Source organism: Myripristis murdjan, chromosome 24 (assembly GCF_902150065.1).
Source record: "Myripristis murdjan chromosome 24, fMyrMur1.1, whole genome shotgun sequence".
Classification (NCBI taxonomy): Eukaryota; Metazoa; Chordata; class Actinopteri; order Holocentriformes; family Holocentridae; genus Myripristis; species Myripristis murdjan.
Window position 1 is genome coordinate 24,252,460 of NC_044003.1, and position 27,999 is coordinate 24,280,458.

Below are 27,999 nucleotides of genomic sequence, written 5' to 3' on the forward strand. Positions count from 1 at the left end.
TTTTTTTGCTTGCAGGATCAAACAGAAGATGAAGATCTGAACACGGCTCAGTCAACACAAGAGATGAAAGATATGTAGTATTACCATTTCAGCTTGATTAATTTGTGGCTCAGCAATACACAGCCTATAATTTTGCTGCTAAGAGGATCCTTTGGTTTTGACTGTTTGTAGGATGAAAACATTTCAAATATGCTCCTGCTGGCAGGAAGTTAATTACTAAAGGTTCCCCCTCCTCTCCATTTGGCTTAACAGAAATTGGTCTTGTGGCCTGTTTGTGTACTTCATTTCAGCATGTTTGTCTTTTTGACAATGGTGCTTGAACTGAGCAGAGCTGAGGCTGCTAAAACAACTTTAAAAGAAAAAAAAAACAAACAAACATTGGAGGTTTGGTATTTTTTAAATGAAATCTACTGAGAAAATCTGTCAATTTTAGTAGTACATTCGACAATGCAAACAAAAGCAGCCGTCTTACCATACACATAAATTGAATGAAGGTTAAGTGAGTAGGTAGTAATAGTAGTAGAAATAATAATTAATTAATAAAAAATTATTATAACATTTAGCAGTGTTACTATTCTTTGTTATGTTGTTTTATGTAGTCCAGCAAAAGGACTTAAGGAAAAAAAAGTTTGTTTTGTTTTTGTTTTTTTAAGTCGACATTTGTGTAAAAACAACGCACTCATCGACGTCATGACGTTTACCTTGAAGTTGGCTGTTGGTGAAACCGGCACGCTCCTGTCTCTGGACATGGGATGACGTCACGTGCACTCAGCTGTGCAGCGGCCAGGCGGACACCATGGTGAGCTCGAGCCGTGTTTAGCATTTAAAACTCCTCAGCTCATGTTTTGGACTCTGAATTTTTAACGACAAAAGTGCCGGGAGTTTCATTCAAAATTCATGTTCAGGTAGCCGGGCCGAGCCACTCAAGCACCTCGTAACAGGAGGCAGCTAACCAGCTAACTACTTAGCCTGCTAACTTCATTTGCCTAGTATGAACGTGCCGAGCAGCTCGTGCTCCTGCTAGTTGTAGTTGGCGTCGGTTGTGAGCAGCTTAATAATCCTACAAATTAAATGTGTGGTTGTACCAGAGTGTTTTAAACCTTTAACTTAACTGAGCTGGTGAGGTAACAAGCTTGCTGCTCACAGTCGGTGTAGTTAGTTATCCTCATTGATAAACAGTTAGCTATGAACTTCAGCTGTAAGCCCAAACAAGTCACAGTATTAGACACTGCCGTCTTATTCACAATCAGCTGGGCTTTAAAAAGCTCGTGTTGGAAGTGCACACCAAGTATTTCCTGGCTGGGGGATAAAGACATGCTCCACAGGAGGATATGTAGATTAGGTAAGTTACAGCTTGGACACATCTGTGAAGTCTCTCTCAGCCAGAGAGAAGTCCTGGACTGTTAATTTCATGGACACTGCCACAGTGAGTTTTATGCAAACATTTTCTGGTTCATATATATTTATGCCAGAACAAAATAAAGATTATTTAGATGTAAAAGCCATGGAGTCCACTGGTTCTTGTTAATTCATCCTCAGTGAAGCAGTTCCTAGAGTCTCCCTCTAAAGATATCTTATTCATTTTTCATCAGTAATGGCCTGTTTTTATTGTTTATGAGTATTACAGCTGTAAATTAACCCTTTAGGATTTCAAAAATGTCAACTCATGTCATGGTGTCAGCCCTGTGAAACAGACAGTGGCACTCATTTATGAAACTATTGCCGAGATCATTGTGCATTCAAGGTCAGAGAGGATTAGAAACTTTTTTACTGGTTCCATTTTAAAGCAGGATTCCACATTGCATACAAGTTATGGAGAGCACCAAAACTCCCCCGGCATTTGGCCAGCAATGAATTCACATCGACTGAAATGGCAGGTTTCAATAATTAATGTATGCTGGGTTATTTTGTCGTTTTGTGTTTCTGTTTTTTCAGAATGGGAAACCACTTTAAATGAGCATACACCCAGACCAGACATAATGATGTCAGTGGTACAATAAGTCTCAGATTGATATGGCCCATCTTTTTCAGGAGAGTTAGCGTACATTCATTGTAAGAGTACACATAGTCCTCAGTTTTTGTGTTTTACAAAAGCCCATAATCCTGTGTATTCTTAACACTCCTTAACAGATTAAATTTGTCGTCTGAATCATTTCAATAACCATCAATACAGAATAGAGGAGCGGTGGCAGGGTTGCTTAGTGGTCAGAGTCCTTTAAGGACACGGTCTTTTGTTTTCTTCCCACATAGCCTGTTGTTGTCTTCATGAGGAAGACACTTTACTCCTACCTCCCTCTCTTGTTTTCAGTCCAATAAATTTCTGTGTAAACAAAGCCAGTAGGAGGGTGGCAGTGTTTCAATAGGAGTTTGTCGATATGGCAATTTCTGACATGCGGTTTTAAGATATCACATTGTATTGTATTCAATCTCAGTTTTCTAGACAAAAAAAGAGAAGGTCATACTCACACATATTGACTGAGTTGTTTATTATTAAAGATAAAGCATTTGTGAATTCTTTTCAAAGGTGAATTTCAAAAAGGGAAAATGTTATAAGCCCCCCTGTTAAGGCTCATGATGCTGATTTATGGCCAACATGGTGCTATTATTTATTTTTTCCCCCTTTTACTCTACAAGAGTTGAGTCAGCAGGTAGGGAGGTTGCGCTGACGTAGGGATGTTCCCCCGCAGTTAGGTAGAATGACTAAAAGGGGTGTGGTCAAAGGCCAGGGTAAATAACTTCAGATCATGTTGTTTGGCACCTTCAGTTTAACATCTTCCAAGTGGAGGCACTTAGTCTGAGCTGTTTCATTCATTGGTTCTTTGCAGCTGCTCAGCTCTTAAAAATATCAGCCTTGCTGTGCCTCAGTAGGAAGACCTGCTGTTTTCTGCTGACCCTCTAGAGTGAAGATGAAGCCCGCCGTGTCTGTGCTGCTGCTGGTCCTGCTGGCTGTGGCAGGGCTGAGCCGTGCCCAGGTCAAGACTTCCCTTCTGGACCTGGCCAACAGCATAGGGAGCGTCCTGCCCAGTCTGAGCCGCCCGGCCAACTCCAGCCGCATCTTCTACGGGGTGATGTTTGATGCAGGGAGCACAGGGACACGCATCCACGTCTACACCTTCATACAGAGTGACTCAGGTAGAGTTGAGTAAAGCTGGACTCCTGCTGCCCACTGCCACCCAGATACTTTGCTGATATCTGTAGCCAGGCTGTGATGCACTTTAAATGAGGGATGTATTTTGTTCAACAAACGTTTTGTCTCATATGCTGTGTAAACATGGCTTGTGAAACATTTAAAGATGCCAGTTTATTCACAGTGTTAACTGAAGTGTGAACGAGCAGATTTCTGATTGGCAGACAGGTAGATGAAACGGCACTGAATATTTAGCTTTCTTCGCTGTTGATTCTTTTCTCACAATCTCATTTCTGTAAAACTGCAGCAATCTTTACGGGGATTGTACTTGACTTTGTTTATTTTTCAAGTAATAAAAAATCCTGTTATGTCAGATTCACATTAGCATGCATCATGTTGATAAGCAGATTTACCTCTTAATGCTTTATTTTTTTCAGCAGATCTGCCTGTTTTGGACAATGAGATGTTCCATTCCATAAAGCCTGGATTGTCAGCATATTCTGACTCACCAGAAATGGTGAGTTCATCAAATTTAATCAATCATTTCAAACCAAAGGAAAAGGTCTGCTGTCTCTGTGTTGTATGCACTGCCAAAAACCTGCCTCTGCTGGGAATCACACTAGTAATGAAGGCAAGCGGGAAGTGAGAACAGCTAAATGCATTTCTACAGATGTGAAGATTGAGGCAGCCACATCTGACAAATCACACCTCTAGAATTTTCTTAACTCAAACCAGCAGCCACCATTTTATCTTGTCGTTGAGAGGCTGTTGTTTTGTGCAGTGCTGTTTTGTTTTGAGTGTTGTCCTGTTCCTGTGCCTCTAAAGGCTGGACACACAGTGAGGATGTTGCTGAAGGTGGCCAAGAAGACCGTGCCTCGTCTGGAGTGGAAGAGGACCCCGGTGGTCCTCAGGGCCACAGCTGGACTCAGGCTGCTGCCCCCAGAGAAAGCCCAGGCTCTGCTCGCCCAGGTAAAGGACCGCACTGACACTGAGACATGAGCTTTGAAGACTTAATCTCAGGAGTATTGCGTAGACAGCGAGGAGGGCTAAGACTGCTGTTAGGTGGAGTGAAGGGGTGTGTTCTCTAGGAACTGTTAGACACTGTCTGAAACTGTTAAGGGAGAAAAGGTACCAATGCAACATCTTAGCCAGTTAGGAAGCAGGCAGAAAGTGAAAGGACAGCTTCAGTGGTATGACAGGTACTACTGAGACAGGGGAAGAAAAGCATTGTTATCAGAGTGGTGGAAAAAGCTTAGGGTGGAAGGCTCTAGTGGAGGGGATAAGTTGGTAATGGATGGCCCTGGGGCACCTTGGGAGATAAATGATACTGTATTAATCCCCCTGAGGGAATTAATTAATCCCTTCTAGTGGAGGGCACCTCTGGATGAGCTACCATTACAGCTGATAACATTAAGGCCATTTCTCTCTCTCTCTCTGGCTCCCTTGTGCTCGCTGCTCTCCTGCTCTCTCACTGTCTCTTTCTCTCCTCCCTCCCTTCTTCCTCAGGTTCAAGATGCGTTTGACGAATCTCCATTTTTAGTCCCGAATAACAGCGTCAGCATAATGAATGGTACAAATGAAGGTAACGTCTGCCCACCGTTGGCCCTGACAAGCACCACTCAAAAGTCATTCGTCAGCTATCACTGTCACTCAAGTTGTTTCTGCAATACTTTGTAGTTTGCATCCCTCACCCTGAGGTTTAGCACACTGCGCAATTTCTTTATGAAGTCTTTGTTTACTGAAGACATTTAACTAAATTGCTGCCGATTATTGCTATCTTTTATGATGACACTTTAGAAAATGGAATTGCTTTTTGCCACTAAGTTGTTGTGACCTTAAAAAGCTGTAATTATGTGGTGAAAAAAAATTATGGTCTTAGGCCACATGTTGTGCTACAGTGTAATTGATTTGTCAGCGTTTCAACCTTGTTTTTTGAATTATAGCTCTTGCTCAAATGTTTGCACTTGTGTTTGTATATGCTGTAACCATTGTAATTTCTATGAAAATATGTGGTTATCATTTTCTAAAACGAACTTGTAAGTTCCTCCTGAAATAATGGGTTTCTGTTTTTTGGTTTGCTTGTTTGCTAATTTCTGTAATGTAGGAATCCTGGCTTGGGTGACAGTGAATTTTCTCACAGGTGAGTTCTGAAAACTCATGTATATGCTTTACATCACTGCATTATTTATATACACGTCTTATGAGCTCAGCTCAAACCATACATAAGTTAATGTCAAGTTATATTGTCATGGAACTTTATTATAGAGCTTTTTCACCAGTAGACAGAAGCTGAAGGTTTACACCTACACTTTGAATTCCTCTCCCTAAAGGGGACGGCTGTGATCATTATCAGCCTCAAAGTCGTGATTTTATACTTTTTGGATACACATCCTGTGCCAAATAGGCCTTTTGAAGATAGCATCTAAGGTGTGACTGATTATGTCTGCTGTGCTGCAGAGTCAACTGCTGGAGTAAAGTAGGTGCTGTGTGAAACGTTTTTAGGTCACCTGAATGCGCAAATCAAGAACACAGTGGGAATCTTGGATTTGGGTGGAGGATCTACGCAGATCACTTTCCTGCCAAAATTGAGGGTTAGTCATTTGCATGTTTAGACAATTCTCTTCAAATGAAATGTAAACCTAATTGTGATGTGTAATTTGCTACGCACTTCATATCCCTTTGTAGAAAACCATTGAAAGCGCTCCTGGTCCTGATTACATTGCCAGATTTGACATGTTCAATTCAACATATGAATTGTACACTCACAGGTAATGGATTTGCTAATGAAGGCAATTATGGATTATTTTCAATACCCATTTACTGTCATATGACATACTAATTTCATGCTGCCCTTGCAATCGTTAGTTGTTCTTTTTGCAAGATATTAGCATAATTACAAGAGACAGCCATACTAAAAAAGGACTGAATTTCATTTGATTGCATAGAATTAATGTCTGTCTTAATCCTTATTCACGATAACGTCCATATCATCAACATACTTAGTGTAACTCCTCTTTCCACAGTGTTTAATTGGACTCCAGAATAGACCAGTTGCATTTAAAATGGAATCCAAATGAAACCACCGTGTGCAGTGAACTGACCTAGTTGTTGTAGCTATTTTCAGTGAAACAACTAAAAATTCTCCACTGAAAGGTTTTTCATCATAAAAACTTAATCTGTTTGTATAGTCATTAGGATGTGGGTAATAGGCAGAAGGCTTTTGTTTGTCCTACTTACAGACTAACTTACATGCCACATGACAGTCTTCTATGGTTGGTTTTGTAACTGCATATCCACACTGTGACTCCCTCCAGTTACCTTGGGAACGGGCTGATGGCAGCACGACTGGCCACATTGGGGGCTTTGGGTGCAGAAGGTACATGAATGAAAGACAGTCTGTTGCCGTTAACTGTGACTCTGCTGAGAACCAGCATTATTCATTTTAAGTGCATCTCAAAAAGGATACTGAGACACAACAGTGAGTCAGTTCTCCAAGTGTCTCCTTGATTTCTTGAACGTTTTTTTCCTTCCCTTCCTCTATAACCACTGAGAGGACATAATAATGAGAGAACATTTTTGTATGGCATTCTTTGAATCTTCGTCTCTCATCAGTACTTCCAGTGAGACCCAAAGAAAGGATGTGAAGTGCAGTGAATGACCAAAGGGCTTTTAACAAAATTGTTTTGTGGTATCTTTGTTGTTGAGTCACTGCCCATGACCATATGTGTGGCTGTTTTGCCAGTCAGAAGATTAAACAAAGCATGCACTTGTGTCTTTACTCTCAGGGTTGGAGTGGCGGGTTTTCAGGAGCTCCTGCCTGCCTAAGAAATTCAGGGATGAATGGAGCTTTGGAGGGCTCACCTATCAAGTCAGTGGGATCCCGGATGGTGAGATAAACTTCATTTTTAATGCCATTAGTCTGTCCAGTAAATCCAAAGCTGTGTGGGGAAACCCATCTGTAAGATATATTTTCCTCACGAGTCTCCTTGCAAATAGGTTTTTCTTATCAGCACTTTTCATATCAAATATTAACTATTTCACATTGTTATGGTACCTCGGAGGATTCTTGCAGAGTATTAACAGCCTGGGTAAAAATGCTATGCTAATATATGACAGATTTGAACCCACTGCATCTATGATTGAACAAAGTACATGAATAAACTGTGGCTGCATCACAGCATAAGCAGCCAAACATGGACAATATTGCTGGCTAATCCTATCAAAATGGACTTGAAGGCATTATGCAGCATTTCATGTTTTTCCAACACAAGGTGTGTACATTACAATTCAGTATCTTCTCCAGGTTATGCTGGATACAAGCTTTGTTATCAGGAGGTACTTAAGGTTGTGAAGGGGATTATCCATCAGCCGTACGAGCTCAAAGACAGCAACATTTTCTATGCATTCTCCTATTACTTCGACAGAGCTGTGGATGCAGGCCTTATCGGTGAGTATACACACGCGCACACAACCTCTCTACACACTTCATGTAATTACACAGACCCAGCAGGACATTATTCCCCATTCCAATTCTAGACAGAGGCAGGGAAATATGAGTCATCAGCACCTGTCTCAGTGGATTTGATGAGCTATAGGTGTGTAGTTATTACAGAAATCACTATCCTCCTAGTCCGAGCTGAAAGGTCACAAGCTCTATTATTAGTATTATGGAGATGTGCATGTAGACCTGCTTTCATTATAATGAATGGTATAGCATGTTGGATAAGAGGAAAATGACCCCAATCATGCCCTGCTGCAGATGGAGCCCAAGGTGGACTGCTGCAGGTCAGAGACTTCAAGAAGCGAGCTAAAGAGGGTGAGTTGGGCTCAGAGTCCTGAAACGTCTGGCAATGCATCATTACGACGACAGATCTGCAGCTTGCTGTACTCGAGACACAGTATGAATCTCAATAGTATGGACGTCTGTCCTCTCCTCGTTCTGAAACCCTGCCCTCACCCTCATAGCAGCATACAGATGACTGGTTATACAACCTAACAGAGACATGATTCCTCCTTTTGTCTGCTCAGTGTGCAACAAGATGACCAAGTACCGTCCAGTTAGTCCTTTTTTATGTATGGACATGACCTACATCACTTGTCTGCTCAAGGATGGCTTTGGCTTCAAGGAGAACACTATGCTGCAGGTAAGGCAGCATGACACAACACATTCAATAGGAACAGGGGCTTCATTCCTAAAAAAACAAAAGTCCATGCTCAACTCAGCAGCAGGGTAATTTTTCATTTGGGTATGCTTGAAGTTTTGTATCTTAGTTTTACTAATCATACTTGAAGACACATGTACTTAAATAATCTTAAATAAGCTTAAATAAATAAGATTAAATAATCTCCCATATGTAGTGTTTACCGTTGTTTTAATCATAGCCAAGACAAAATATGCCAGTTGGATATTTTTCTCTCAGTTAGGTTTGTAAAAACACAAAAACCTGTTAAAATCAGTTGGTGGCAAGGCCTTTGCAGAAATGACACCCCAGACCACATAAAAGAAAAACATCAACAAAAATGCATTTGATTTGCTCACAGACTGTCCTTAAAGGTGACTCTCGCACACGCACACACGCGCGCGCACACACACACACAAACAAGAAGTTCTACATGCAACATTCTGCTGTTACTTTTTTTTTTTTTATTTCAATAAATACAAAAAGGCATTTGAGTGATTTGGTGTTTTTTTCCCCTCCTAGTTGACCAAGAAAGTGAACAACGTGGAGGCCAGCTGGGCTTTAGGCGCCACGTTCGACCACTTCCGCAACCTGAAGATCCACTGAGGAGTGAATACTGCTGACTTAAGTGCTGCTCAATAAGAAACGCACAGAGTATTGTTCACTGCCTTATCTCATCACTCAAAAAATTTGCTGTTTGTTTCAAAAGGTTGTAGCTAACCTCATGAATGATTCTTGTTTTTTAATTAATTATTCTCAAGTGTTAATATATTGAACTGCAAACAAATACCTAGGGCTGGGCGATATGGATAGAAACAAGTGACATCTTTCAGTGAATACCTCAATATCGACATGGTAAGGATGACTAATGGTGCCTTAAGATATTTACACAAAAGATTTTTGACAATCATTAATAATGCAGATATTATGACAGCAGGTAGAAGCAAACTATAGAACAGCTATAGCAGCCTAATAAGTTCAGAAAATCACACCCTTCATTGAAATGTAGCTTTTTAAAAGTAGGAAAACCTGTTTGCTCTCATATTGCAATATGGATATATCGCCCAGCCCTAAGAGCAGCTTGCACCAGCTGAAACACTGGAACTGTTACCAATAACATATTCTGTCAGTGTAGCTGCCAGCATTACTGCATACACAATTGTTTGACACAAAGATTTGTTGTGCTGTGCTACAGCCCTGCGTGCCAGAGTGTCCCATAGTTGACGCTGACGCTGTGATCAACATTGGAGCGCAGGCCTGGCCCGTCAGGCTAGTTGTGCTGTGCAAGACAAGTGTGTCCATGCAGCGGTGTGATAGGCTGTGCCTTAGCAGTTCTCTTATTGTCATGTTTGTGTTAGTAGAGTGTAGAGGGGAAAACATGTCTGGTAGATTCCAAATTGAATATAGTTTTGTCAATTATTTTGTCAGCCACTGAACTTCTGGGTAAGGATAAATGGCACTCGTTTTGCATGAGGCAACCTCAAACTTGCATTACACTGGAAATGCAGGTAACAATGTGCGGTCATACTGTCATAAAAGTTATTTTTTGTTACACCCGTCTCTATTTCTTTGGGAGCATTTGTTTTCAAAAACTTGAGGAAAAGGTTGTTTTGTACAAACTTTAGCATTTCACACATTTCAAAATAAAACCATTGTTGGCTGCTAATTACAGATATCTACAGTGGTGAAAGTGAATGATGAACCTATTTACAAAAGATAAATGTATTTTAGTCCACTCATCTGACTGACTCGTAGTGCTGTTGAAATGGGCAGTGTGTGACATTTTCATGATAGACTACAGCAGCGCCACCACATCTTCTCCATACGCGTGTGCCTCGGTTGTCATAGTCACCAGTTCATGTGGCTGAGAGAGAACCACCACAGAGTCTGCAGAGCCTTGAGGGATACATTCAAAAACACCAAGTTCAATTCAAATAGAGTCAAAGCCATAACATCACTAGTATCTGGCATTAAGACGGATTTCAACCTATATGTAACATGAAATCCTGCTTTACATATTCAGAGATGGGATCTGAACTAATAACTTTAACACTACCAAACTCATTTCACGAGACACTTCTTGTCACCTTGCAGAGGGTAAAAAAGTTTCAACATTTGTCCTTGAGTTTCTGCAAGCTTGCACCTGGCTATGCCCCTTGGTTTTAATGAAAAAATCTGACAGCAAATTTTAACGACAAGCCTAACTTGTAGGCTCGTTGAAGTTCTGACAAATGGGGACAATTTTGCAGAAATCTAGTTTGGAGAAACCAGCCACGTGCGAGCCTGCTAGAAATATTTATCTCTGCATGTTACTATATACAATACAGTCCATAAACACTGTATGTGTGATACAATGTAGTGTGTGTGTGCCTTCTTGTACCTGGAGCTCTCAGCATAGCGTGGTGAAGATTCATGGGTTCTACTGTTGTTGTCATGGTGACCATACTGTCCCCAGTCTCCCCATCTGCCTCCAGCAGACTGCTGTGGGTCAGAGCCTCTCCTGTCAGTCACACACAGACAGCACTTCACAACGTGGCAGTGCAAAACTGGCAGCCTCTAAGCTGCTCAAAAGGTCACACTGGCATACAGCTATTAAATGTGGGAGAAAACACATAAAGTGGAGGCAAAGACACACAGCCGCTTAATCCCTGACCTTAACGATATCCTGTGTATCCTAACCTGTGAGCCGTATTAGTCTGATTACACATCTCTTGTTTAGGGGAGGAAACCACTACCTGAGTATTTCAACTTATATAATCAGTTGCTGTTACCTCCAGACCCTGATGTACAAAGTGTATCTGGTATATGTAGGACTGTGCCTAATCCAACATGTTTAAGTAACTGTTCAGATAAATTTGCTGTGTATGAATGCATCTTCAAAAACAAAAGGGGGCAGTTCTGTGTTATTTTTATTTGCACTGCTCTTACAAAAGAGCAGCCTCTTCAGGGAGGCTGACCTCAATAAATCTGTTGTTTATAATTAGAACTTTGGCAGTGGTTCCTTGGTGGTGATTCAGCTGCGGTGGTTCCCCACTGCTCGAGAGATCTGAAAACGCTGAAAATTCATTGTCCGGTCTTAATGTTTTGCTTACAACAAATTTAGGACAGTATACAAATTAGGCTGTATTTTATCTCGCTGAGAGCCATATTCAAACTATAGAAACTATATATATATAAAGAGGTGCTGAAACTAAGCTAAGAATAGTAGCAGGAGTGAGCTGAGAATCAAATTATCTCCCAGAGCTACAACAGGAGAATTACCTTAGTCTCCAAAACTATATCTCAGTCATTTTCTAAGGTGAGGGCAAGAAGGAAATTTGAATAAGGTCTGGGAAGCTTAGGGAGGTGAATTTGAGTTATCGTTCCCATTTAAGTCAGTGATTATGTACTTTTCAGACCTATTTGACTCCATCAAGAGAATCCCAACAGGACATTTTTTATGCTGAATTGTTACAATTACTCTGCTTTTTCTATGTCTTATGCACAGTCGGTGCCAATTTATCTACTGGTCACAATGAATTTTTTAAAAAAAGCTGAATAATAAAATATTTAAGAATACAAAAGTCATGAAGAATTCAGGGAGTAATCCTAAATGTAATTTTAACTATGGAACAATATCTGCATGCATATTTTAAAATGTATGGGCTACTCGCATCCACATAATCCAAGGATTCGCATTACCACCTATCATGTTTGTGTGTGTGTGTGTGTGTGTGTGTGTGTGTGTGTGTGTGTGTGTGTGTGTGTGTGTGTGTGAAAAAGGGAAGGACCTGTTTCTCTGCTTTCACTGCTGAGACCCTCCTCTCCGTGTCTCTTCCTCATGTGGACATTTCTGCTGCCAGACTGGGAAAAGGTCTTTCCGCAGATCCCACAATGATGGGGCTTTTCACCTGGTAAACAGCACACACACACACACACACACACACACGCCTGTGATCCCTGTCGGACAGAAATGAGGTGCTGAAAATGCTATAGCTGTAGCACAACAATTACAGGAACTCCTCAGCGGTCCAGCTTTAAGTTTGTCCCACTCACCAGAATGTACAAGCATGTGTTTCCGTAGACTTGAGTATTCGGCAAATGATCGCCCACAACCATCTGTTTCACACAGAAAGGGCTTCTCTCCTGAAAACCACGGCCCACCCCAAGTACACACAGGTGATTACACACACATACACATACATGCACCATTTCATTTCAGTCCATAACACCAAAGGATTCAGATAATTAAGTGTCTTACTGCAGAAATGCACTGAAACTGAACTCTTTTTATACAGATGTTTCAAACGTATCAACTGTTCTCAATGGTCCAACACACTCTGAAAGTAATGCATCAAGCCATGCTAATGCATTTGAATCACACTTGGTTCAATTTTAGAGCAAAATGACTATTTTTCATGAGGTTATTGGACCCCTCTTGACAACTGACCTATTTTGAAGCAGATGGACAGAAAAAATGTAAGACTTACTGCGAAGTAAATGATAATACAGCTCTCACTGAGCATTTTTTTTTATCCAAATGGAAGAACCTAGCCTCTTGATATAAGTAGCAGATAGAGAGCAGGTTATCAAAAATGTTTATCACCCTGTATAAAATATAATATAGCACTGCTGCTCATTGCACTTGTGAAATGGAGGTGCCTGTGATGCTGACGCTTCAAATCTCCGGCCTTGGTTGCACAAAGGAAGCATTAAATGAGGAGAGGCAAATGGGCTGGATTTAGTGCTTCCAACGTGTTTGTGGCCTTTCTATGTGCATGCATCCTGCTCCCCACCTGTATGTGTGCGTCTGTGGTTTTTCAAGTTTCCGGCGGTGGTGAACTTCTTGCCACAGTTGTTCTCTTTGCAGATGAAGGGCTTCTCGCCGTTGTGAGTCCTCATGTGAACCTGCAGCCTCTGCAGCACGTAGAAACTCTTCCCACAACCCTCTGCACCGCATCTGAATGTTCGGTCGTTCCTACAAGCCAAGATAAACGCGAGTCTCAGTGTCTCCTGTGTACCGGTTTATCTGCAGCAGCCCCATCACAATGTCAGGCTTGTCAACCATAGCTTTCTCAAACTGATATTAACAGAGCTCCTTTCAGTATATTTACAGGATTCCTTCCATATCTGAAATGAGTTTCTCTTATTCTCCTGAAAGCAGCAGCCCACGCACACAGGCCCACAACAAACAACCTGTGGGAAACACTACAACTGAACTTCAACTTAGCTGTCAAACATCCTGCTGATCTAGGATCTAACCTATATCTGAAGGGCACATTTTAACAGTTGATGCGGATTATTTACAGTAAACATGATATTAATTCTATTATTACTAAAAACCACTGTATGAGTGAAAAGATTGATTAATTGCCTCATCAGGTCAGTACTTAAAAAGAAACTAGAAAAATGCATTCTGATCTGAAATGTATAAAGTGAATTAATAAAGTTACAGAAAATCCATCACTTAAAGGTTCAGTAACTGATTAATGATCTGTGTGGTAATTCTTGCACTTTCTCAATGCACACAGAACAAAAGCAGCCAAGTAATTCTGGTAACTGGTGTGTTTAGATGAGCTATTATAGTTCAAAGATGGTTGAACAGCGATGTCTTCAGGGACATATATCCATATAGAAATAAGCCCACACGATTTAATCTGCCAATTTTCCAAAACTGATTATATTTCGTGACTTTTGATTTCAGGCTTGCCATCAAGATACCAGAAAAATAGGCAAGGAATTGAAATGTTTGTTGCACAGCTGAAACTTCTGTGTCATTTTGCTCCCCTGTGGGAATAAAAATTTGAGCAACATGTTGACACAGTGTGGGTTTATTTCCATGTGGATACTGATGATTATTGAGTCAACACACCTCAAATGACGCTTTAAAAATAGGGCCTGTGAACACGCTGTGAAAATCTCCAAATGCAAATGTCCTTTAAGCACATATTTCAAATGTGTGTGGGAAATATTCACTTTTCAGTCAGAAATGTACTGTCTGTGTTTCAACATGTGATAATTATGGTTACAATGGGACATTATAATAAAAGGGGTGGAGAGTGGAGCCTGAGATATAGGTATTATTTTTCAGTTCGGTCATGTCCAAAAATGATCCACCTGAGCCAGAATTTGAACAGGGGCCAGTGGCGATTGTTTGGAGACGGTATCTTGTTACCCAAAACCATGAGGTTCCACTCCTGTGTGCCAACACTGTTACCTGTGCGTTTTCAGATGGTATTTGAGATGAGCCGGCCAGGTGAAGGTCCTGCAGCAGCCCTCAAACGAGCAGCGCAGGATCTGCTTGGAGAGCGCGCGGCTGGTCAGAGACGGCAACTCTCGCTTTTCCCCATCTGATGTGAAACTGTGTGTGTTGTCACCTAGGCAACCGGAAAGAGGGAAGTGAGCGAGTGTGTGAAGGAAATAATCCAGGACTGCCAGGTGTCAGGTCTCTGGAGTCTGGCTCTATAAAAGCTAATCATCAGGGGCTGACTGGAACCCGTTGAAGTACAACTGCATGAAGAAAACAAGCCAGTGCCGACTGCAATCACTCTCTCTTAACCTGCCAAGGACTCCCCGCTATGAATGCGTTTATCAGGTCCAATTTTGCTTATGGCATGCCAGTAGCAATGCACCGATAACTGATATCCTGCTGCTGAAGGAAACCTGTATAATCTAATGAAAGGTAGTGGGAGGGCAATCATTTTTGGTCATTACATTGGCTCAGACACTGAACTTTTTATTCCATGCTGAAACTGGTTAAGTTGTACCGCAGATATTTCAATCCACAATACACCAAGATTCAAAGTACTTGAAGATAATTTTTGACGATTACACTAGCTTGGGGCGAAGACATTATGTTCCACAATGTGCGCAAGAAGAACTGCAAGGCATTGAAAACTTTCTACCTGAAAATCCTTTGAGGTGCTTATGCAAGGCACCGGATTTTAGTCTTTGGAGGTCAAGTCAGACGAAGACATGCAGAATCTTGAGGTGCTGATTAACCATAATACACATGCAAAATTTGGGTCACTGATATGATTAGTTAATTGAATGACGACAACAAATGCTATCGCTATAGGTGCAAAAATAGTATTAGTATTTCTGCTTCCAAATTTATGTGACACAAATGTCATGAGTGAAAATAATGACAAATAAAAATTTTGCTCTGCTGTCCTGACAATTTTGCTGTCCACTGTAAATCTTCTCTATTAAAAAAAAAAAAAAAGATTCATGGCTTTGTGTTTGTGTTGAGAGGGACAAAGTGACATTACTGTTATTGACACTTGCAGCTCTGGCGTCCTGGCTCGCCTTGGCGTCCCTGGCAAGCTGTGCCCGCGTGGCGGCAATTAGGCTGTCGTGTGCCAGCTCCTGTACCCGCAGATACCATGGAGCGCTGCCATCGATCCCGTAGTCCCCCGATGAGACCCCCTCATCATCATCCTCACCGGCTCCATCTGCAGCGAAGATCAGGGACTCGGAGGAGGCTGTGATGCCTGGGGGGAGCAGAGGGAGAAAAGGCAGAGGGAGAGTCTAATTCAAAAGCACCGCAATATTCTGTGAGCTTGCCAACACCTAAACCCCTCTAGGTCAAAGCCCTGGATTAATTACTGTCCTACAGTCTCACTGAGCACTCTGTGTTTAATTTCATGGCTCTATTGTGAAAGGCTGCAAAGATGCTGAAAAACAGTGACATAGGGGGGAAAAACACACAAATACAAGTCCATTCAGGATTTAAATATAACAGCACAATGAAGCAAAAGTGATTCTCTCTCTCCTGGAAATCCTTTTTATGTCCTCAACGCTACTCATTTGCAGTGTCAGACAGAATGCAGCAGACAGACACTGCACCGGGCTGTATGGCACTGTCCAAATTTCATTTTTTGGCTCTCCTGCCAAGTGTGGGTAAACCAAAATGTAACTGCCTGCCAAGAATCCTTTTTACCAGGCAAAATACTTATTTTTATTTCCCTGCATATTTTTGAACAAAAATATGTCACTCTGCCCCTTTTCAATGCTATTTTATGTGCGTGGAATCAGGTGCTTTGTGAAACACTGAGTGCACAGACAAGCCGATTTAGCATTTTAATTTAAAACTTGCTCACTCTCTTGTAAAATGGATCAAGTTTGTTATTCCAACTGACTGACTCTAATGACTCAACATGTGGGAGTACTGTTAGATTTTACAGCAAAGAAACAGGAGGAAAGTTTTCACAAGTTTAGACACTAACACTTTGTGGAGGGGGAGCGTAACAGACAGCCAATCAGGGAGCCTCTCTGACACAGATCCATTGTTTTGCTGTTATTTGATTGGCCCACAGTCAACGAGTGTGCAGTGGCCAGCAGGGCCAAAGTCTGAGAGAGGGAACAAAACCAAACACTTAGCATGTAACAAAGGATTTGAATGTTACCGTCTCCAGTGTATTGGGTGATGCTTACTGATTTATCAAACAAATACAATTTTTAGAGGCAGCTAGTGCTTGGTAGGTGTTTAAGGATAATACCAGTTATTTTCCACCTTGGCCTGATTGTACTAGTTTTAGCTATCTTGTCGATTGAGTGTGTTCATAATGTCACCACTTTCTTCACTCAGCTTTGCATACCTCCAGTTTTAAGTGAGCGCTGCTCTCCGACTGGAAATTGAGGCTCAGGTTGAAAATAACCATAATTAAGATTCAATTTAAGACCCAGCTATGCATGCGGACAAGAGAGGGTAAGTCGCTTGGTGTCCCTTTACCTTTTGCAAGGTTCAGCAGGACGTAGGAGGTACTGTCTGACTGTTGCAGGTCATGGAGAATAGGCGGGGGGCTGGGGGAGCCCCGTGGTTGGCAGTGTGTTTGGGCCACCAGGGGGCTTCGCTCTGAAGCACCCCCGAAATCTGACAGCGAGGGAGAACTGTCCGGCTCATGGCTGAGGCCACCATCTGTGGAGCAGATCAGAGTTTCTATGTAATGGGAGTTTTGTCCCGGATTAAAAAATGCACATCTTCTGCAAATTAAATCCTCACAGTAATCCATTTAGTTCACTCTATTTACCAGGTGCAATAAGTGTACTGGATCTGCCTCGGTGGCACTTTTGCAGACACCTTTGATGTATGGTGTAACAATACCTCCCAGACAGTGTGCTACATATTGCACTCAACATTTGCACATACAATATCTATAAATACTCATATCTTCATCACTGAATCTGCATTATCGTTTCTCCTTCCAGGTGCATTTTCTTGATCTATTAGACTGATGGCAGGTACAGACAAATCACACAACAGCATTAAATGTTCGACTGGTGGCTCTCATCCAGGGTCTGCCACAGAACTCTTAAGCAGCTACAAAAACCTTACAAGTGATGCATTTCTATATACGGGCTGCAAGTGGAGTTCACAATCACGTCTCCACAGTAGGCTCAAGTGGAGCTCATCGAAGACCAACACTAACTTAAATCATGTATGACTGAAAACACATTGAACCAATGCCGATGCCGTACACAATTGAGCCCTACTGATAAAGTCTCAGTGCAATTTAAGTTTTAAAATAAGAACAGCTGTCAGATCAGATTATCTTAAGGCATCATGGTTCTCTACAATGCACAGTTAAATGTGGCAGATGCCGTGTATCTTAAAGTACTGTGCATTTACACACCAGCTGCTTTGCGGCGGGTGACAATTACAGGAGAAAGCAACATGAAGTGTATTAGAGCGGCGTGGAGCCAACAGAGCAGCTTCAGTGTTCACAGGCATAGATTCACCAAGTCTCTGGAGGGGTTTCCTTTCATTTATCACCAATCTGTCTATTTCAATTGATGCCACTGTTCGTTATGCCCTCTTCAGAGTGGAGAAATCTGGACAAATACATTTCTACTAGGTATCAACTAGCTTGTATGCAACATCTCGAAAAAAATAATGGTGCTAGGCAATTATATGGAAAGTTTAGTGACACCAAGAATGGGTAAGTCTAAGTGGTGGGGCAAACAAAAAACAATACAGCATTATTATTGCAATATTTTGTGTGGCAACATTGTATCAATACACAGACACCAAGTATGGATATTGTATTTCCACATATTGATGCACCATTTATGACAGTGTTGAACCATCTGTCTGCTTGACAATCCCATTTTGCTGCACTAAAAATGCCTGAAGTGAAATGAACCTGACAACTTTACCTTATTATATAAAACAGATGTTGACAAAGTTTTCCCTTGTGGACATAATTTGCAGATGAAAAAAAAGGCAGTAAATCGCAATACATCACAATATGTGCTATCACAATACTGATGTAAAATGTTTAAAACGGCAATACTACCCTACCATGGCTTCAGTCTCGTGGTAATATTGTATCGTGGGGCCTCTGGTGATTCGCTGGCTAACGTGTTAGTATGTAGTCTTAAAGCAGAGAGCGGCTGCTGACCTGTCAGCTCCAGCGGGCTGCACAGCGAGTTCTCAGGCGGAGCCAGCAGAGGCAGGCAGGGATGCTTGGACTCGGCGTCTTCCAGACCCTCCACCAGAGGAATAGACGCGTTCTGTACAAACTGCACCAGCAGCTGATCCGAGACACACACACACACACACACACACACGAATTGAGATCGTAACGCCAGTGGGGTGAGACAAACATCAGTGTGTGAGGGCTGTGATATCCCACAATCTAATTTCACCAACAGTGTTCTGCCTCAACAGTAAATATGAGGAGTGCAAACAGGATGCAGGGAGGGTTATTACCTCAGGTTTGGAGTCAAGCTCATCAGAAAGCATGGGTCACACTTCGTGAAATCTGTTGAGCAAGATAACAGGCTGTAACAGGACATAATAATCTAGTTTATCAAAGGGATCTAAATGGGCTTAAGGTCACCGGATATAAAAGCAGCACATACCCACAATCGACCTGCTGCTTGTGAGATTCTCAGTCGGTCATATGTTTTGGCTCTGACTCATCTCTCACCGAGAGCCATCTCACAAGCTCTAAGGTCAAACACAACGGGACAGAAACGTCAAGTCCACAACTAAATATATATTACATCCAGCCTGTGCTAGCTAACATCACTAGCTACACATTTAGCCTAATTTAATGGACAAAAACTGGCAAACCAAGCAATGTGACTGTGTAACTACAGGCTGAAACTAATGCCAGTATTCATCGTCGTCTTCAGTCTAGTTACAGCTCGAAGTGCTTTAGATAAAATCTGTCTTGTCAACTTAGCTAGCTAGGTTAGCTCACAAACTAGCCCCGGCGAGTTTGTTGTTGTTCAAGCTAGCTAGCCAGATGTTAGCAGCTCGATGTCAAACCGGCCAGACTCAACACTGCGGCTCCGGGTCCCGCTATACCTGTCTACGTCGCCAAACGATTAAAAACGTGACAGTATACCTTGCAAATGAGTGAATTTAGACGACGCCGAGAGCCAACTGTGAGAAATGTGTGAAAACACTGTAGCAGGTTTGTTCTACGGAGAGCCCGATGGAACAATGTTTTGAGCCACTTCCGCGTTTCCTTCCAGTACAAGGAAACTGATCCATCGGTGCCACCTAGTGGTGAAACTAAGTGCTGCCAGCGTGTGTCAGTGGAAAAAAAAGTTGTAACGGAGTAATTAGATTATTAGGGTTTTATAGATCCAGGCATCTCAAAGTGTGTCAGTATCTGCAGCCCAGAAACACTTTGCATTGTCTATTTGTGATGTATGATTGCATGTTTTTTTAATTTACTGAGTTTGTTGTTGTCTGCAGAATCACCATTATAGTCTTGATGGTTGCCATGCAGAAAGTACAGGTTATAACCTTGTTTATTTTCTTATTAGGCTCAAAATGCTGACTGGCATGAAAAGCCTGTAGAAATCTGTAACCTGTTAAAGTGAGGAGTATAAAAATCACATCAAACCATAAGGACATGTTCCTTTGAAATGACATTTATTATACAATTAATGACGTTTTCTCTAGAAATTTACAAAAGGTGTGTGAGCACTGAACACCAAGCCCTCCACCCTTGGCATTTTAATGACCATTGATTAGTTGAGCTGATGTGATCCTCATTCATGGTAAGCACATCATCCTCTCACAGGTTGGCCACAGGACTCAAAACCGATTTCTGCACTGAGTCTGTGCAGCTGGACTGACAGACTCAACCAACTTGGCCAATGCCTTCGGTTATTTCCGAGCCTGTTTACAATCACACTGTATTGGACAAATTTCAAAATTTAAACAAACCAAGATCACCTTAAAAAACAATCCTCACTAGGGCTAATGATCATTGTTTTCAATCGCCGCTGCTGGTGCAGTACTCAAACACAGAGAAAATAGTCACAATCCTTAAATTCCCACAACTTTAAATAAAAACAAATAAAATTCAAAACAGCTGCCAACTTTTAGATGGGTGACTCAGACTCCAGTGTGCCGCAGGATCACAAATGACCTCCAGGCAAAAGAAGTACATGTTCACCTGTTTCACTGAAGTTATGGTGACAAGTGGGCCTAGTCTTTTTTATAAGTAATATACAATGAATGGCAAATGCATATACATGAAGCTCATGCCTTTCATTTACTTCTGTTAACCTCTAACACTGAATATTGCTGTGTTTACTGAATAAAGCAGTGATCACGTAATATCATCATGTCACAACTACAATTACAGTCCAAGAGACAGAAAAGTATGTATTCCAAGACCCAAAGAGCCTTTAGTTTAATCAAATTCAGCTGCACCGCGCTCAACGACAAAATCAATAAACAGTAACTTGAATTTGGGTAGACAGAAACCGAGGAATTACTGTCACTCCAACAATGTAAATCCCTGTAAACAGAACATTTTTAGGTACAGTGAGCTGATTGTAGCTGTATCGTCTAATGAGCAGATGTGCTGTGGTATAAAGCCAAAGGCAGCAGACAAGAGCAGCTCTCCGCTGTAAAAACGGGTCACGCCTGTGCATCAGTGTGCTACTGACTATTTTTCGGCTCTATCAATGCCATCATTTATTCCAATGGTATTCTAGCAATACAATCAGTATGACAAAAGTAGATTGACGAGTCAGCCAAATCACGTTTACAAGATTTGTATACTTGTGCGGTAAATCTTTGAGAGAGAACAATTTGTGCAAAACTCGCAGTCCCAGATTGAGGACTTAGTCTGAAGAGGGGTTATAATTATTCATTCTGTACCAATTAACCCAGAATTGTTTAATATTCTGACACTTGCATGTTTGGGGTGTACATTTTCTTTTGGAGTTATTAGCATAGGACAAAAAAAAGCACCAACAACATGGCAGGTAAATACATACAGCTGCCCTGAATTATGACCTGCAGCTGTAAAACCTGAAGCACAAACACACTGGCACCGCTTTTGTTTAAAGCCAAGGATCCTGCCTGTGGTCTTGCTGCTTGTTTATGGAGTTACAATGTACAATTAAATCTGGATCACCACAGAACACAAGATATTTCTCAATAAGGCCTGTCTTAAACATATATGGCATATTTTACTGGACCTATTAGAATAAAACTACACATATCATAGGCTCAAAAATCCTGTTGCTGTGTTTCTTATGCACACAACCTGAATTTGTTTGCAAAACGTCTCATGGCATTTCAAACCTTTGCTTAGAAGAGACACCAAGAGTTCTTTATTTTCAGATACATATGGCTAAAGACTGCAATAGTTGAAAAGAAGTCATCCATTACTTGAGGTGTTCCCTGTATGCCATTTTAAGTCAACATAAGCACACAGAGTACATTGTGATCATCACAAAATAGATGTACACATAATATGATAAAATTAAGAGCAGAATGCTAAAGGAAAACATTGCTGGTAAAAAAAAAAAAAAAAAAAAGCTCATGACAATGTCATAATGTATTGTCATTCATGAAAACTGTACAGATGCCTCACAATGCACTTCAAGTAAATTATAAAGAAAAAAAAAGACCTTTGCAGTTTGTGTTTCTGACATAGCTGCCTTGAAGGATCACTCAAATTGCTTCAGAGCCACTCTCAAGATATTTTAGTGCAAACACAAAAGGTTTGGATATTAAGGCCATAACTACAAACACAGAAAAAAAAAGAAAATTAGATATGCTGGCCAAAACTCCATGACTGATTATGAACTCTGGAGTTCATAAACTACAATCTGGACGTTGAATACCTTAACCAGAAGCTGAGCTGCTGTCCTCTTTCACTAATGAACCCACAGATTGATGTACCAGTACAGTTCGAAACAAAGGGAACTGTCTTAGTCGTTGTTTTTTCATGCCCATTTAGGTTTTATCAAGTTTCTTTCATAAAACTCCATCAAGGTTGATGCACTTTATAATTCCAAACAGAAGCTAAAAACCCAAAGTGTGCATTAAGGTAGGGAATTCATTAAATTACATCCCTCTTTATAACCGCCCCCACAAAAGATAAAGGCTACAAAACACACATCAAGCCATTAATAAATATTGATTGTTATGAGCTATAGGAAGCACGCTCCACTTGAATGGACTGCTCAGAGCTACACTCCCAGTCAGTTTTCAAAGTACAGTATTACAGCTGCCATCAACATGATGGGAAAGCTAAGCACGAAGGTGTCGACAAACTGTGCCAAAGCTTACATGCAAAAAGTTCCAAAATACAGCAGAAATTATGGAGACACTTTAGGCACATGTTCCTGTTTGAAGATGAAAATAGGCAAGAGGCCCTGAACATTCACTCTGACATGAAAATATAGTCTTACGCCTGATAATCAGAGATATAAAACTGCTGACTGCAGCACAAAGTACTTTAGATTACAAGCATACTTTGTCATTAGACTTTCTTTTTGAAAGACCCCTTCTCAGGGGTCTACACTGACTAGTACATGAATGTTAGCTAGGCAACACCTCAGTATCAATGGGACAGAGCAGAGCTACCATGAATTACACAAAACAGTTACAGCTCATAAGAAACATCAGCCTGCATAAGTTTATGTGCTGAGATGAGAAATTCTGTAAAAGCTGAAGCTTTTCAGTTTTAGATGCAAATATTGTTTCATGCACAAATAACCAGTCTTAGAAATTTACAGAATGGGGCTGTCAGGTTGAATTGATGAAATTAATGCAGTGACTGCCACTTAGTAAGGGATTTGTGCACAGCAGAGGCAATTTCAGTGAAGAGATCGAGCCAGATTGGGCGCAAACAGAGAACTGAGCTGTGGCTTTGCCCCGTGTGGGCTAAGGCAGACGGCAGCCAGAATGTAGGCCACAACACACTGTCTGTGTTAAAGAGACTGGGGTCAGTGGGCGTACTTTGGTCCCATTACTTCTGGTCCATCTGTCTCTGTGCTCTCCAACCCCCCCTGCTCTTTATTTCCCCATCTCAGTCTAAAGGATTACTGTCTAGCCTTAGTCTAGGTCTAATCTGCCTTTAAGCTGCTCTGGGCAACCTTCTCTTTCTCTTTTTCCCTGTCTTCCTCCTGAAGGCTGGCCTGCAACTTGTCATAGATGCCGCTATCACCACTCTGCAGGGCCTGAAGGAAGAGGTTGGTGTGCTCCTTCAGCCGGTCTAAATCGTTCTGGGTCCGTCGGTTCTGCCTGAGCAGCTCCTTGGTTCGGAGTGTGATGTCTAGCAGGCCAGATTTACTCAGGATGTTGTAGGTGTTGCAGAACCGCTTCCTCTTGTTATCAGGATCGCTGTCAGAGTGGTTACGTTCACGCTGGCAGCTGTTCTCTTGGGTGGCAACCTGGGACGGTGGAAGAGGGAGTGTCTGGTTCTTGGAGCTATTGGTGTGGTTTGAGGGAGTGAGGGACAGGGAGGGGGGGAACTCTGAGTGGCTGACAGCTGGTGTGGGCCTCTCCCTGGCAGGGCTGCTGCTGGCGCTGGTTTCTGTTGGGGAGAGACCGAGTCGCTGCTGAAGCAGAGGGGACATGGAGCTGGGAGGAGCAGGAAGACTTGGAGCGGTCGACCCAGGGTTACTAGGACCACCAGACAGATTTCTCTGCTGCTTGTCTCTCTGACCGCGTTCCCGGTGGCTAGAAGCCAAGCTGCTGCCTTTCTCTGACCCTGAGGAAATGGATGAGGAATAAGAAGAGGAGGAGGAGGAAGAAGAGGAAGCAGTCCCTCTCCCTGAAGAACTGGAGCTGTCTCCAGGGTGTGGGGCAATCTTGGGGTAGGACTTCAGGATGGGAAGATACTTCTTTGGGCGTCGATGTCTTGAGGAGGTGTCTTTGGAAGCTTGGTGAGAAACCACAGGCTGGAGGAAAACCACCTGAGGTTGCTGGACCACCGGCTGAACAACCTCCACAGCTGGACTGAATCCCCACGGCTTCAGAGCAGGGGGGTTGTCTCCAGGCTGTACGGGAAATATAGTCAAAATACAGAGATTAAAGAGGCCCTGCCCAACATCCCATTTCACAGGTTTCTCTCTCATTGTTCACAGTAGCTAGCTGACACTTGAGCCACTCACACATTAAAAGTAGCAGTATGGAGTTGCAACATTCTCAACATAATGGGAGAAATGAACCTAACTACAAACTAACATTATTATTAACAGCTAGCCTATATTAACTAACTAGCACTAAATTTAAAGAGAAAACAAAATAACTCCTAGCTTGCAACACATACAAGTTGTAAAAGTCAAAAAAGTTTCAGATGTGGGCAACTAAGTCGTGGTGGAAAATACAGAGTTTGTATCTCAAATCAATGAAAGTGAAAAACCAACAAAATATGCACAGACTAGACTGACACCATCACTGTTTCGACCAAAACTAGTCTTTGTCAGGAATGTGTGTGTGTGTGTGCCAGGTCTAAAAGCCTTCTAAAGACTGGTTTTGAACCACTAATTAAACCACTAGTGAAGCATAAATGCAGCACAGAGTATCTTTCTTCTTTTTCCACTGTGCTATCATTTATCAAGTCACTGCTTGACAGTTTGATGCTACAGCCGGACTTTATTCTGGCCAAACATGGCAGTGGCACTAACCACACCATGTATCACAACATCTCAAGTCGTAGATATGACGTCTCTCTTTCATGCTGCTGGTCAGCGATTAGTCTTGACACTATGAGAATGGCTTGTCCTTTTTTAGTGTGTGTCACATTCCTGGCAGCTGAACACAACATTTCAGTTAAAGTGAGTCACGGTCACACTGGACTGCCATTTCCCTGCTTGACCTGCTTTCTATTGCCTGTAATTAGAAGAACAAAGTTTGAACCTGCGAGCAGGAGCACAGAATGGATTAATCCTCACAGACAGTGCTGCAAGCTTATGTTTTGTATCATTAAGTGTGACTTTGGTGTAGAGCAGCCATGTACCTGCTTGAGAAGGACGTTGTTCATGATGATCATGGGGGAGAGGCTGGAGTAGGAGCCTCCCACTACAGCCAGCTGAGATGTCTGGGACCCGGAGCTGGAGCACTGAGACCCTTGCTGCACAGCAGGGCGGGGTGAGTCCTCAGAGTCTGTGGTGTCCATTGTGCCCGTGTGCTCTGAGCTCGCATCTACAGGTCATGGACAAGGGTAAAAGACTCGACTTTTACTACACGATACCACAGATTTTATAGGGCTGGGGCGATATGTTTATCTCCCAATTTGATACCATCATGATACTTGGGATTCAATAGGTATTGTGATTCTTAAGTACTGCGATTCAATATTACCATTTATTACATTTTTTTGTTTTTTGAATTATCCTCTAGTTTGTGGATGTAAAGTGCCACAAAGCTGTGATTATCCTAAAGGTCACAATAGATTTATACACTGACATCAAGTTTCAAAAAAAGGGTTTCACTACAGTGACATGATGACAATGGGGGATAACATCATCACACATGAATACAGTTAAGCTCATGGAATCCACAAGAGCCTCAGCTTTCCAGTCATATCCAATTTTTGCAAATCCAAGACTGTTTCGGCCCCAGCATGCACAAATACACCATTTTACAACAGGCCATAAGGAGGAATTTCTACTGCAAACAAAAAACTGGTACCAGCAGAACCCATTTTCATTCAGACATCTCGAGGTCAGAGGTCAAAGGACCCCTTTGAAAATGGCTGTGCCTGATTTTCCCTCACCAAAATTTGGCTGAACCCTGGGAGCAATATTTAGTACCCTTGCTGAAAACCTAACATCATATCCCGGGTACCAACAGGTTCCTTGGGTCATCTAAGTTGGCATGTTACAGTGATAAATAAATTTTAAAAAGAATCGCAATACTTAAATGAATCTGTTTTCCCCCTTACCCCCAATATTTCAGGCATGTCAGACAATGGAAGAAGGAACTCAAACCTGAGAATCCAGAGTCTCTCTCTGAATCTGCTCTGGTGTCCCCTGGCTTCATAGAGCACAGTTTGTTTGTTGCCCAAGAGTGACTCTCCGCCTTCCTCTTGGTGCTCATCTCGTTTCCTACTGCGCTGATGTCCTTGGCTGAAGCTCCCACAACATCTACATGAGCAGATCTAGAAGGCTGGATCTGAGAATCAAACAACCCTTCAGTAGCTCACCTTTTCGTGTTGCTGATCAAATGGAACGCTATACACGGTTATATGAAATATATTTATAGTTAGAGGGCACGTGCAGCCCACCTGCAGCTATCTATATATGACAAACGTATGTATAAACATGAACGTGACCTAGCTCAGAGCATCTGGACACTAGCAAGTAGGGCTGTGCAATATGGACAAAATTTCATTACTCCATATTTATACCAAATATCTCGATAATGATAAAACTATGTACTCACACTTATTAGAAATTTTAAATGTAGCAACTGTAAAAAATTAAGCATTCTTCAAAACTGCATAACAATACCAAATTGATATATAAAATGCAATTACTTCAAAAAAATCTTTAAATTAAACATTTTGGTGCAACCTCTGCTCTGAGACAAAGCTTCAAGAATATTTTGAAAATTGGGCACTCTTCAAAAAACAGCATAATGACACCAAATGTATGTAGAAAATGCATATACTTCACTTTTTAATCAAAACAGACTAATCACTGTCTTAGGCTAATCCTAAATCTGGCATTGTCCATAACGCTGCCTGTTGAGATATTAATAATAAATTACTGAGAACAATATATCGTTCAGTCCTGCCCCAAATTAAGTCCAGCTAAAGTGAACAAACACCAGCTAAATGAGCAGGTCAGCATGCACTGTAGCACGAATTACCAGCAGCGTCAATCTGTTTCAGCCTGGTTACCTGGGACACCGTTGCTAACGTAATAACCATAAAATAAGACTTGTTCTACTCGCATAAACATCGTGTAAACAGCTAAAAGAGAGAAGAAGAAGCAAATACACACCCTGTTCGTGTTCAAACCCGAGAGAGACGAGCCAGTCGATGCTTTCAGTCCTGCCTCGGTCTGGGTTTTTGTTGGTGTGTCGCTAGCAAGCTACCGTTGACTGGAACTCGATGTTACACGGTACTGTACACGAGACCGACCGCTCCTCCCCTGTCTGCTCAGTCACATGCGGGGCGCGATGCGGAGACGCGGCCGTTACACTTTGAATTTCTCTAAACTAACGCTCGTCTGTGGTAAGAAACAACTGCTGAAGTCTTTCCACCTCCGACATCGCCAACAATGTCTCCGGGTTAGTGAAAACGCAGCGGGAGAAACACGGGCACAGGATATTCACTGTAGTGCCACTACTGCCATATTTGGTAAACGAGGGCGTGGTGTTGCGCGACGTAGCGGGCACGTCACATTCTTTAGGCAGTTACGCCCGCCCACTTCCAAGATTTCCTGGCTTCCCATTGGCCGTTGCGTTGGCACTATGCCAGAAAACGTGAG

At 42.0% G+C, this 27,999-nt stretch overlaps 3 protein-coding genes across 6 annotated transcripts; 1 reads left to right on the forward strand and 2 right to left on the reverse strand.

Moving 5' to 3' along the window:
• The first annotated feature begins 676 nt into the window (after positions 1–676).
• Positions 677–9,859, forward strand: entpd5b (ectonucleoside triphosphate diphosphohydrolase 5b). 3 transcript variants are annotated; one of them, XM_030046987.1, is made up of 14 exons: positions 677–799; positions 2,900–3,132; positions 3,565–3,644; positions 3,953–4,096; positions 4,634–4,709; positions 5,232–5,267; positions 5,630–5,718; positions 5,813–5,895; positions 6,442–6,503; positions 6,913–7,014; positions 7,431–7,574; positions 7,887–7,943; positions 8,156–8,271; positions 8,830–9,859. In XM_030046987.1, the coding sequence occupies exons 2-14, from the start codon at positions 2,907–2,909 to the stop codon at positions 8,911–8,913; spliced, it is 1,299 nt and encodes a 432-aa protein (XP_029902847.1). In that variant the 5' UTR covers positions 677–799; positions 2,900–2,906; the 3' UTR covers positions 8,914–9,859. The 3 variants fall into 3 exon arrangements, with proteins under 3 accessions (XP_029902847.1, XP_029902848.1, XP_029902846.1); XM_030046988.1 differs by having other exon boundaries at positions 3,568–3,644; positions 8,830–8,966; XM_030046986.1 differs by lacking the exon at positions 677–799 and adding an exon at positions 831–1,342 and having other exon boundaries at positions 8,830–8,966.
• On the reverse strand, positions 8,761–19,769 carry znf410 (zinc finger protein 410). 2 transcript variants are annotated; one of them, XM_030046983.1, is made up of 12 exons: positions 19,644–19,769; positions 19,153–19,240; positions 19,001–19,052; positions 18,690–18,822; positions 17,021–17,206; positions 15,558–15,779; positions 14,504–14,663; positions 13,083–13,264; positions 12,343–12,432; positions 12,078–12,197; positions 10,688–10,807; positions 8,761–10,203 (listed from the first exon to the last, which is right to left on the reverse strand). In XM_030046983.1, the coding sequence occupies exons 3-12, from the start codon at positions 19,031–19,033 to the stop codon at positions 10,103–10,105; spliced, it is 1,347 nt and encodes a 448-aa protein (XP_029902843.1). In that variant the 5' UTR covers positions 19,034–19,052; positions 19,153–19,240; positions 19,644–19,769; the 3' UTR covers positions 8,761–10,102. The 2 variants fall into 2 exon arrangements, with proteins under 2 accessions (XP_029902843.1, XP_029902844.1); XM_030046984.1 differs by having other exon boundaries at positions 19,001–19,072.
• Positions 19,770–21,479: 1,710 nt separating this feature from the next.
• Positions 21,480–27,837, reverse strand: cipcb (CLOCK-interacting pacemaker b). The gene is made up of 4 exons (XM_030047239.1): positions 27,511–27,837; positions 26,494–26,677; positions 25,521–25,705; positions 21,480–24,558 (listed from the first exon to the last, which is right to left on the reverse strand). Exons 2-4 carry the CDS (start codon positions 26,600–26,602, stop codon positions 23,623–23,625), a joined length of 1,230 nt encoding a protein of 409 aa, XP_029903099.1. The 5' UTR covers positions 26,603–26,677; positions 27,511–27,837; the 3' UTR covers positions 21,480–23,622.
• Between the last annotated feature and the right edge of the window lie 162 nt (positions 27,838–27,999).